The sequence below is a fragment of the Mesoplodon mirus genome (genome assembly GCF_964341445.2).
Source record: "Mesoplodon mirus genome assembly, chromosome: 16".
NCBI classification, from domain to species: domain Eukaryota; kingdom Metazoa; phylum Chordata; class Mammalia; order Artiodactyla; family Ziphiidae; genus Mesoplodon; species Mesoplodon mirus.
The window spans coordinates 26814474-26826639 of record NC_138992.1 but is presented as its reverse complement, the minus strand read 5'-3'; the positions used below and the strand labels follow the sequence as shown (position 1 = coordinate 26826639).

Here is a 12166-nt window from a genome sequence, read left to right as displayed (position 1 = left end):
CGGTGGAAATAAATACAGAACTCTACTTATAAAACCATTTTGGAAAAAACAGAGGCGCTGGGGGACAGGAGATTCAAAAAAATGTATATAAACAATAAACATAGAATATAATGTACCATACATAGATTGTATGGATGTCATAAAGATATGGGGTTATTTTAAGAAAACACATGGCCAGAAACTAGAATAAGAAAATCCTGCAACTGAGACAGCTCTAGTGACTGATCTCCTCTTGGTCCTCTGCTGGTGCCTGAACACCTACTCCCTTCATTCTTTCCTGACCAGTCTCCTCTGCTTTATTCATCATTTCTGCTCCTGGTTACTTTGGTTCCCACAGGCCCAGCATGGAGACTCCTGTCTCTTTGCTGGACCCTGTATGCATCTGAAGGCTACCATATTGGCAGCACGATTTTGAAATGACCAAATTATACATATTGATCTGATTTGGTTTCATTTTTACCACTGGCAGAAAATATAACTCCATGAGTGGATGAAAAACCAAGAGTAGTTTTAGTAGAGGCCAAAAATGCTAAAGGGGAAAAGTTGACTTGGGTGGAAAGAGGACTACAGTTTTCAATTATTTAAGAATCATTTATCAAAATGGTCATATTCAGAAAGAGCATAGAATATTTTGAAAAAATCAAATTAAGTAAATTCATGTTCCTTACACATATTTTATCCTAAATATTCAAGTTAATATCAATATCAAGTTAATATTAGTCATTTAATTCAAGTTGTAATTGATGCAATATATGATACTGCAATGATGTTATCAGTTTTTTCTTGGGTAGATTATCATTTTTGAAGAGGCTTCTTTTTCAAAAATGTGATTAAATGGCTTTGAATTGTTTTCATCCTTTGGCTTTTCACTTTTAACCATGCTTAAACTTAAAAAGAAAAACTACTGTGATCATATTTATTATAACCTTTCTAGTAAAATAATCTCGTCTAAAAATAGATCAATGATTCCAACATTTTTGGAGAAAAGGCTAACATGATGGTTACAAGGATAAAGGAAGGTGGCTTATTCAGACAGCGCATGCTGGGAGACCTACTTCGTACACCCAACAAACAGCCACAGGTATTTTTGAAAGTTTCCTCGTGATGTAATTTTAAATGTATAACTATTTTGTAATACATTAAAGACCTGGTAAAACAGAAGAGATGACATCTTTATTTTTCATGTGACTATTTGTTAACAGATGATCAACTCAATGATATTATTTTGTGACTTTTGGGAAAATTATCTTCCTTATGATAAAAGATTTTAAGCTCTACTGTTAGTATTTGAAAATATATTCTTTCATTTAATCTTTATAGTAACTCTGTAAAGTAATTATTAATGTTACCACTCACTGATGAGGAAATTAAATTGTATGGAGTTTAGGTGACTTTCCCAAGAGCAACCTTTATTTTTCTTCATAGCACTTATCACCCCCAGGGCATAATGTGCATTTTCTTTTTTTTGTAAGTTTATAGCCTTATGCAAGGCTCTCTGTCCTACCTCCGCTAGAATATAAGTTCAGTAACAGCAGGGTTGTCATCTGTTTTGTTAAATGTGCTTGATACATTTACAACTGTGCCTGACGAATAATGGACACACTCACTGAATGAATCAATGAAGTGTCAAAACAGAAAAAGTATAGATAGAATAGACTAATTTTTGGAAACCAACAAACCAGCAAACAAGCAAATTTCCATTACTTTTTCTAAATCCTATGCATAGTCTATTTAACCATGCTACCCTTGTTACCTCTGTGTTTCTTTATTTGAAGGTTGAAGTCTATGTTAATGAAATCCCAGCTAAATGTTCAGGTGACTGTGGGTTTACATGGGATCCCACAACTACTCCTCAAGTCTGGGCCATAAGCCCTTCCCAAGGTAATCTCTTGCTTTTGAACTTGGAGTATGGGGTAGAAGACAATTGGCAAAAATGTAAACTGATAATGATTTTTTTATATTCTAACTAAGGCAAGCAGACAGTCCTACATAGTGAAAAAAAATCTATCAGATCAGAAAGCTATGGAAAGATCATTAATTATCTTTGCAAAAAATATCACTGTTGAAGTTGGACTCACTAGTATTCTGCTTCTCCAGTTTCACCAACTTCTAGGAGATATAGTACTAAAAGACCAATAACAAGAGAGCTGCTATTTAGTAAAAGAAAATAATTAGGTCCTAGATTTGAGAATAAGAGATAGAAAAATTATTGCCGAGAACTCAGTCTAGGGGGACACATTGTAAAATACCTTCATAGTATGTGATTGCTTAAAAAAAAAAAAAAAACACCAGATTATATTATGTCTGAACTCCCAAGGATTGAAATAAACAGCATGAGCAAGGATTGTAAGGTGTGGCTTTTTTCCAGTCAGAAAGGTAAGCTCAGATACTATAATCATATATTTAGTCTTGTTGACTAGTAGGAAAATTCACCTGCTAATTATAAATCAGCAAACAAAAAGAAAAAACCCATTGAAATCTTTAAAATAACACAACTTTGTGTTGAAAGAATATATTCTTCAGACTTTTTTACAATTATAGTTCTCTCTAAGCACCATGCTCAGTGTTAGGCCCCTATGAACTTCCCCAGAGGCAATCACAATAATTAATTTTGTGTGTATTTTTCCATGCCATTTTAAATACCTTTTGTGTATAACACACATATGGTAATTTTGCCAGTTCTTTAAGTTTACAAATGAGCTATTACATTGTAAATATCATTTGCATCTTTTGTCATTCAGCATTCATTTTGAGAAATATTTATATGGTTTTTTTTTTTTTTTTTTTTTTTTCTTTTTGCGGTATGCGGGCCTCTCACTGTTGTGGCCTCCCCCGTTGCGGAGCACAGGCTCCGGACGCGCAGGCCCAGCGGCCATGGCTCACGGGCCCAGCCGCTCCGCGGCATATGGGATCCTCCCAGACCGGGGCACGAACCCGTATCCCCTGCATCGGCAGGCGGACTCTCAACCACTGCGCCACCAGGGAGGCCCAGAGAAATATTTATATGGTTTTATGTATATCTAATTCATCACTAAAATACTTCATGGATACACCAATTTATTTGTTCTTCTATTGATGGACATTTACATCATTTACAAGTTTTTTGTTTTCACACATGACTGTATTGAGCTTTCTTGTACAAATCTACTATAACATACATGCTAGAGCTTCTTTAGGGTTTATACCTACATGTGGATTAATGGGTATATGTGTATTCAGTTCATTAGGTGACCAAATTGCTCCCCAAAGTGGCTGTACCTCCAGTGGGTATGAGAGCACCATATTCCCCACATCTTTGCCAACACTTCATATTATGAGTTTCTAATTTTGGTCAATCTGATGAGTGTAAGAAGTTATCTCATCATTGCTTTAATGTTGTCTATTCCCTGATTAGTAATGCACAGGAATATCTTCTTGTATGTTTCTTGGACATTTAAATTATTTCTTCTTCTGCAAATTGCTTGTTAACATCTTTTATCCACTTATCAGATTGTCTTTTTTCTATCAACTTGCACTGTATATTGTATGTTATGTTTGCTGATTCTTTGCACACATCTTCTCCCAGTATTTCACTTATGATTTTTTTTAGTATCTTGTTCATGGAAAAGTTTAAATCACTGATTTATTTTAATTTATATATCTTTTCCTTTATGGATAACCATGGCTTTTTGTATCTTATTTAAGAAATCCATCTCTACATTAACGTCATTAAGGTATTCGGTTATGTTTCTTCTAAAATTTTGAAGTTTTGTTTTTCATCCTTAGCTATTTAAATCCATTTATAATCTGTGTTGTGTGTGATGTTATATGAGTCAGGTGACCGTGTCATTTATTGATCAAATCTGGATACCTTTAAGAGTGAATGGAGAACATTCAGTATAGGATGCTGGGCCAGCAAGTATAAACCTGGAATAGCCCAGGCATTTTAGGATGGGTATCATCCCAGATAAAGTAATCATATCCTATTTCAAATGGAAAGTGTCTACTACCCTTATTGTACAGTTTATTCTTTTCTCAGGAGTTTGTGATGGCGGTTCTGTCCTAGTCTAAGTTACTATATGGAAATGTCTGTTTAATTTCTTTGTCATAAGAATGATTTTCCTTTCCTTACAACATTCTATACTTAGTCAGATAATTCTTTCCACTAATCTCTATAAACACACAGATTCAAAACACGAAGCACTGTGCAGTAATTCAATGGAAAAAAAGTACCATTGCTAAATAAATGTCTTTTTTCCCTGCTTGCTTATAGGCTTATTGTTTATATCTTTTAGAAGATAGTCTCACTTTTCTCTGAGAAATACCTGATTTCATAACAACAGATTCTATGTTTTTTCATTTTAATATTGTTATTTAAATTTATCCTTTTCAGGGTCCTATGAAGAAAGCACAATTCTAACCATATCAGGCTCTGGATTTTCTCCTAGTTCAACTGTATCGGTCTCAGTTGGACCAGCAGGTTGCTCTCTTCTTTCTGTGAATGGTAGATTCTTTTAAAATCATTATTTTTGAGTCTAATTGTTTTTCTCTAAGAGAACGTAGAATCAAAGAGCAGTGTTATAATACTGATTTTCCTATAGAGTACCTTTGGGGTTATGAAATTGGCAAACTGCTCTGGATAAATACCTTATCTTTTTAATCTTTGATTATGACTACAGACTAATTCTTTCACTGTGGTACAGTGTCTTTATCCCATAACAGTTGATTTTTGTTCTTTTCCCTCATAAAGTGATTACATGAAATCTTTCCTTCTTTAGTATGTCTCTGGGACACAAAAATACATGAATTGCAGCTCTGATATTGCATGGTCCCCTCTGCCCATGCTTTGAAAATGCCTCATTAGTCATAGCAAGAGGACATAGCCATCTTCCTGGACTTCTAGTCCAAACTTCATAGTCCTCTATGTATTAATGTAGAATTTAAGGATCATATTTTCTATTTATGGAAAAGTGAGGACCATAATTATCTGTCTCCCTAAAAATTCTCTTTCACAATCCTAGGTATTTTTATTAATTTTAATAAGTTGGAATTACATAAGCAAATTCACCTTCCATATCATTTTAGTTGTTTTTTTTTGCGGTACGTGGGCCTGTCACTGTTGTGGCCTCTCCCGTTGCAGAGCACAGGCTCCGGACGTGCAGGCTCAGGGGCCATGGCTCATGGCCCCAGCCGCTCCACGGCATGTGGGATCTTCCCGGACCGGGGCACGAACCCGTGTCCCCTGCATTGGCAGGCGGACTCTCAACCACTGTGCCACCAGGGAAGCACTAAGTTGTTTTAAATTTACATCTTCTATGCATTCTTGAGATCTAATAGTCAGTATTGCACCTGTATTATAAGTGCACCTATGTTGTTCTAAATGAAGTGAAGAATGTTTTTCACTTAGTTTTTATCAGTTTTCTTGTTGAAACCTAATATTTTACTCAGTTTGGGACATAAACAATATATTGGACCAAAGTTTTTAGAATTATTCATATAAATGATCGTATAGGTTATGATTTAAAATTCTTCTTATAGTAACTTTTTTCCCACAGTGTAGTACTCAGGAGCAAATTGTTTACTCCACTTTCATTATTATTTTACCTTACTCTTTTCTAGCCCTGTCTGATTCGTAATATGAGGTAGTTCGTAAAGGTTGTCCTCCCATTAATATATGAGTAGTATTCCTTAGATATATTTCTTGGAATATAAAAATGAATGCCACTGTTTATATTTGCAAGTATAAAATTTCAGTAATTTTATCTAACAAAAGCATTTCTTGACCATTTTCTTCTTCTGTTATCACAAGAAAATGAGATCAACTGCCAGATTCTGAATGGAAGTGCTGGACATTTCCCAGTTGCTGTGTCCATAGCTGATGTTGGACTAGCACAGAATACAGAGGAGGAGGAATTACATTTCATTTATCAGAGTCAGATCTCACACATCTGGCCTGCTTCTGGAAGCCTAGCAGGTAATAGTTAATTGTTCCAAACAAAGAAAATTGCATATATTTCCATCATTTCATTGAACTGTTTCTAGAACAGGGTGAAGGGAGAGGACTCCAAAGCTTCCTCATATAGAACAAAGGAGACTCCTCTTTTAGAAGGCACAGTGGCTCAGTGGATGACTAATTCTTTTCTTATGCAGCATAAGTCAGGGTGACTGCTTCTACTTACATCTTAGGTTATTGAATTAATATCATCAATTATTACATGTGTCTATAACAAGCTCATTAATTATGTCAAGATAAGATTTATTAGTTATTATTCTGCTTACCAGCTGCTCCATTTATAATCACAGTCCCAGTGGAGCTACTAGACCCAGAAAAAGTTCCAGAAACAAATCAGGGAAAGGGATGCTGACGCAGAAGATGGAAAGAAAATAACACGTTTTTCCTGTCCTGCTTCATTTCCTTTGTGTTTTGTTTGTTTGTTTGTTTGACCATGCTTAATTGTGGATTTTGTGCTTTGGCCTTGATCTTTTTGGTGTGTTCTGTTTTTATATTTTATGTTATTTTTATTTTGTTGGGATTTTTTCTTAGTTTTTCTTTTACTTAAAGGTATTAAAATTTGGGATTTTGTATAAGTCTTAATTCACTCTCATTTCCCACTGTTTGAGTAAATAGAAATAGCATAATTTCTCTTTAGGATGAAGACACAAAAACAAATATTAGTTGCAAATCTGTGTTATTTCATTAATCACTTAGCCCAGCCCCTTTACGGCTCCAGACTCCAGAGCTCAGACTCGGGTATATGGTGATGATTCTATATATCTCGAGGCTTGTCCTTGATCTATTTGCCAACCTGTTTCTTGGATGATTAGATAATTCTTGAATGATGTTAGATGACTGCCAAAGTGTCTTTTTGTTATAGTTAATCTAATGTGTTTTTGTTGTCTGATTTTGTGTTTTTACTTATGAAGGTGGTACTCTTCTGACTCTATCTGGATTTGGCTTTAATGAAAATTCAAAGGTATTAGTCGGAAATGAAACCTGCAATGTAATTGAAGGGAATTTGAATAAGATAACCTGCAGAACACCAAAAGTAAGGCATCTGATTTCAGTCATTTTTCTTCTATGTCTGAAATTGTATGAATTAAGGAACATCTCAGTAAAGGGTTAAACAAATGCCTTATTTACCCAGCAAGCGCAGAGTTTCAGTTATGCTCTTTAACAGTTATTTCTTCAACATTTTTTGCTGAGATCCAAATACCAAATATTATCTTCCACATTCTAGATACTTAACATCATTAAGGAAGACATACATATAAACCAATGTTAAATAGTGTGTTCCATTTGAAACGATAGAAGTAGACACAAAATGAAGATAAAATACAGCGGGGAGAGGGTGTCAGGAAGAGTTTCATGGACAAGTTGATGTCCTTTCAGAAGTGGAAGGATGATGAATGGGAGTTGACAAGGTAAATCCAAGGATGAAAAAAATATAGCAGTAATAAATAGTCTAAAAAATTCAGGGAAGCCATTCTAGACATTTTGGAGGTTTTTAAAGGAATATATATTTTAAATATGTTAACGTTTCAGTTTGTTGGCAAAACACACACAGTGTAAAGTTTCCCATGGAATATTACATCTCAGGACCAGTCATTGTTCTTTATTTTTTAAAATAGTGTTTAAATTTAAACCAAGACTCTGTTTTACTTACTATGTGCAAAAGGAGTGAATTCCGTCACTAATATTTAAAAATGTAGTAGATTAAGGGTGGGAATTATTATGTAGTTGATGTAGGAAAAGTGAATTTGAGCATGTGTTGGACTGAATGGTGGAGAAGAGAATCGGGGGGATATAGTAAATTAAAGCTTTGTTTAAATTATGTCATTCAATTAAACACTGAGTGTGCACTAAGTACTAGATGCCAGGAAAACGATTTTTCCTAATTGGGAATTGTATAGGTGCTGTATTGGTGAAAGCACTAAATATTTTTCTTAGGTTTTAGTCTTGGATTCTGGAGCTATGTCAGCAAAGTTTATAATAATGTCATTTGTCCATGAAGAGGAACAAAAATTACATTCAAGCCTATTTTAAGAGCAAAAGGCTCAAAACTTTAAGTATCGTATGCTTTGTTAATTAGAGAATCACTTGTCCAGGGACTTACCTGGTGGCGCAGTGGTTAAGAATCCACCTGCGAATGTAGGGGACACGGGTTCAAGCCCTGGTCCGCGAAGAACCCACATGCTGCGGAGCAACTAAGCCCACGCGCCACAACTACTGAGCCTGTGCTCTAGAGCCTGCAAGCCACAACTACTGAAGCCTGTACTCCTAGAACCCGTGCTCCACAACAAGAGAAGCCACCGCAATGAGAAGCCCGCGCACCGCAACAGAGAGTAGCCCCCCACCCTTGCTGCAACTAGAGAAAGCCTGCGCGCAGCAAGGAAGACCCAATGCAGCCATAAGTAGATAAATAAATAAATAAATTTATTAAAGAGAGAGAGAGAGAGAGAGAGAGAGACTCACTTGTTCAGAACATCTGAACTATATTGCAGAACCCTGGGAAATCCGATACTATAGATGCATTTGAATTGATCATAAATACCCACAAAACCACTATATCATATAGCTTTATCTAAAGAATTCAAACATGCAACCTACATTTGACACCACAACTTTCTAAATATCTGATAGTTAACTTTGATTCATGACTTTGAAAGAAAAACATCTTTGGAAGTTTATTTTGAATAATTCTGTTTGTTTTTAGCCATTTAATTTCTGTATCTCAACATTTAATATTTTCTAATTGTTTTATTTTTTTCCTCTTATTTCAGAGAATTGAGGGTACAGTTGATGTATCAGTTATTACCAGTGGATTTCAAGCCATGGCAAAGAATGCTTATAGCTATAATTGTTTACAGACTCCAGTTATAACTGATTTTAGTCCCAAAGTACGGACAATACTGGGTAAGAAATTCTTCAATAAGATTAATCATTTGATATATATGTATGTGTGTACCATTTCTAAAAAAGCTTTTGAAGCAGTTTCTCTGCGGTTGTGTTTCTTAAAGCAAAACCTGTCACAGGTTTTCTTTTCTAACCATAAATTGGTCTGTTTATTATATCACTTTGAACATGTGCAATAATAAGAAAAATATAATTTTTAAAGTTCTTTGCCATATTTTTCCCTGTTAAACAATTAAACATGAATTTTATCTCCATGTGGCAGCTATCAACTCTTTCATTGATTTTCTTTTACCTCTGAAAGTGTTAGGATTTCCTAAATCCATTGAAACATAAGAGATGAGTTGGTTGACTTAATATTCAAATTTTGCACTAGATAATACATTGACTCTTTTTGTAAAACTTTTCTTTTAAAATAATAGGAGAAGTTAATTTAACAATTAAGGGTTATAACTTTGGAAATGAACTCACACAAAATGTGGAGGTCTATGTTGGAGGAAAATCCTGCCAGGTCCTTCACTGGAACTTCACAGATATTAGATGCCTTTTGCCCAAGCTGTCTCCTGGAAAACATGATATCTGTGTAGAAGTCAGAAACTGGGGTTTTGCATCAACAAGGTATGGTAATGACCATAAACTTTGACAGAGTTGTGGAACACATGGTGCTAATATATTGAGATAGGAAGAGAAATAGTCATTAACCTTATAATTTTCAGTTGCTCTCTTCACCTTTCTACAATTCCTTTTGCAAAAGATTCTGAAAATATCTCATAACATGCAGTATGATACTTAGGTTTGAGACCAATACCATTCAGATTAGGTTGTAAGATTTCTCTGCAGAACTAGGTTTATGTATATGTCACATGACTTTCATTCATTCTGTTTTTTTTTTTTGTTTGTTTTTGTTTTTGTTTTTTTGTTTTTTTTTTTGCGGTATGCGGGCCTCTCACTGTTGTGGCCTCCCCCGTTGCGGAGCACAGGCTCCGGACGCGCAGGCCCAGCGGCCATGGCTCACGGGCCCAGCCGCTCCGCGGCATATGGGATCCTCCCAGACCGGGGCACGAACCCGTATCCCCTGCATCGGCAGGCGGACTCTCAACCACTGCGCCACCAGGGAGGCCCCTCATTCATTCTGGAAATACTTATCAAGAAGTTACTGGGGGGAAGGCACTTTCTCAGTGCTGGATTTATAGTGGGGAATAAGAGGGATGTGTCCCCCACCTTAATGATGCCCAAACTTTTGTTGGGGAGGCAGATTTCAAACAGATGATTACATCAATAAGTGGATTATAAATGAGAAAAAGACTATGGATAAGAGGTCCCAGGTGTTGGGGCTTCCCTGGTGGCGCAGTGGTTGAGAGTCCGCCTGCCGATGCAGGGGACATGGGTTCGTGCCCTGGTCCGGGAGGATCCCACATGCCGCAGAGCGGTTGGGCCCGTGAGCCATGGCCGCTGGGCCTGTGCGTCCGGGACCTGTGCTCCACAACGGGAGAGGCCACAACAGTGAGAGGCCCGCGTACCGCAAAAAAAAAAAAAAAAAAAAAAAAAAAAAGAGGTCCCAGGTGCTACAAGAACATATAATAGAGCTAATTTTTCCTGAGGGACTGGGGACTGGAAAGAGTTCTCTGAGAAGGTGACAAGTAAGCCAAGAAACGGGTGGGAGCTGCCAGGTGAAGGAGAGGGTGGAGAGAATCCTCCTCCAGCTCTAACTTTCCTTTAAATAGGTGTTTAGTATTTTCTTCCCTGAAGCTGCTTGTCAACTGGTAAAATTTTAGTTCTGGCATAAGGAGGTTACTGGTTCATAGTACTTAGAAAAAGAGAAAACCAGAATTTAGGGATTTAAAAAAAGGCAAGTAAAACTGATGTCAGAGTAGAAGGAGAGATCATTGTAGAAGAGTCTTGTGGGAGGTGAAGAAAGAAGAGCAACAGTAAACATAAACCTCAGCACTACATCCCCTCTTAGATTCACAGGGCAGAGCTCACATGGTTCTAGAAGAGCTGTTGGCTTGTGCTTTGGCTTGATGATATAATGGGCAGAATTGACAGCATACAAAACTGGGTACTTGGGTGGTGGTTCAGAAACTACCAATTCAGTTATGATGAGGAAGTTAGATAAAAATTAACACAAAGACTCATTTGAGGGCTTCCCTGGTAGCACAGTGGTTGGGAGTCTGCCTGCCGATGCAGGGGGCGCGGGTTTGTGCCCCGGTCCGGGAGGATCCCACATGTCGCGGAGCGGCTGGGCCCGTGAGCCATGGCCGCTGAGCCTGTGCGTCCAGAGCCTGTGCTCCACAACAGGAGAGGCCACGACAGTGAGAGGCCCGTGTACAGCAAAAAAAAAAAAAAAGACTCATTTGAGTTATGGTGGGAGCTGGGATGTGGAAGTCAACTCTATATGTCAGGTCAGAAAAGCACTGCACATTTTGATGGCCTCCTAGCAGATACATTGTAATGAAGCAAAATAAATTTAAAATCCTCTTATTGAAATAGTGGGAAGGGAGATCATGACAAGTTTTCAACAAATATAGAATGATAAATTCAAATTAATTGCACAAAACTTTACTTATATTAAATGTATGGAGTTTCATTACTATTCTTTTTTATAGATAATGCTGCCTGTATGGGTTTTTGGGGGGGGTTGGTTTTTTTATGCCTTTATGTTTTATTCTAATAACTAGATAAAATATTTTAAAGGATTTCATGTATTTCTTGTGACCTCAGTTCTCATAACCATATTTTTCCCATAGTATTTTAAGTTCTTCCATCTCAAATTCTCCTGCCATGGGATTTTCAGAAATGTTATTTTCATATTTAGGGAAACAACTGTTATATATGTATATGATCCAACCAAATTGAGGTTATGATAATTATCAGATTATCTAGTTTGAGAAAGTAATGTTTTATTAAATATTCAAGTACTTCCTCTTAAATGAATCAGGTCCTAAGAAGAGTTTAACAACATGACCCCATGGAATGCTCATTGAAATACCTCTTAATTTTTCTTTTACAGAGACAAATTAAATGCTTCTATACAGTATATTTTGCAAGTGACCAACATGTTTCCACAGAAGGGCTCCTTATATGGTGGAACTGAAATCACTATAATGGGTTTGGGATTCAGCACAATACTAGCTGAGAACACTGTGCTTTTGGGTAAGAGTTTCATCCTCACAAGAGGGCTGTTATCATTTTTCTCATCTTAAATGATGTGCTGTAGCTGCTGTGTTATTACACAAATACTCTCAGTCATGGAAGCTTTGTTTTTCTATTAGCCTG

At 36.6% G+C, this 12166-nt stretch overlaps 1 protein-coding gene across 1 annotated transcript in view; it reads left to right on the top strand.

The window, feature by feature from the left end:
* PKHD1L1 (PKHD1 like 1) overlaps window positions 1-12166 on the top strand; it is a gene marked incomplete at its 5' end in the record, with an annotated part of 152794 nt that overhangs the window by 56753 nt on the left and 83875 nt on the right. Inside the window, 8 exons of the mRNA XM_082600825.1 lie at window positions 959-1081; window positions 1776-1881; window positions 4373-4483; window positions 5789-5953; window positions 6904-7025; window positions 8761-8893; window positions 9313-9508; window positions 11901-12043. Of these exons, the coding sequence (XP_082456951.1) occupies window positions 959-1081; window positions 1776-1881; window positions 4373-4483; window positions 5789-5953; window positions 6904-7025; window positions 8761-8893; window positions 9313-9508; window positions 11901-12043 (1099 nt within the window). The remainder of the gene's footprint in view (window positions 1-958; window positions 1082-1775; window positions 1882-4372; window positions 4484-5788; window positions 5954-6903; window positions 7026-8760; window positions 8894-9312; window positions 9509-11900; window positions 12044-12166) is intronic.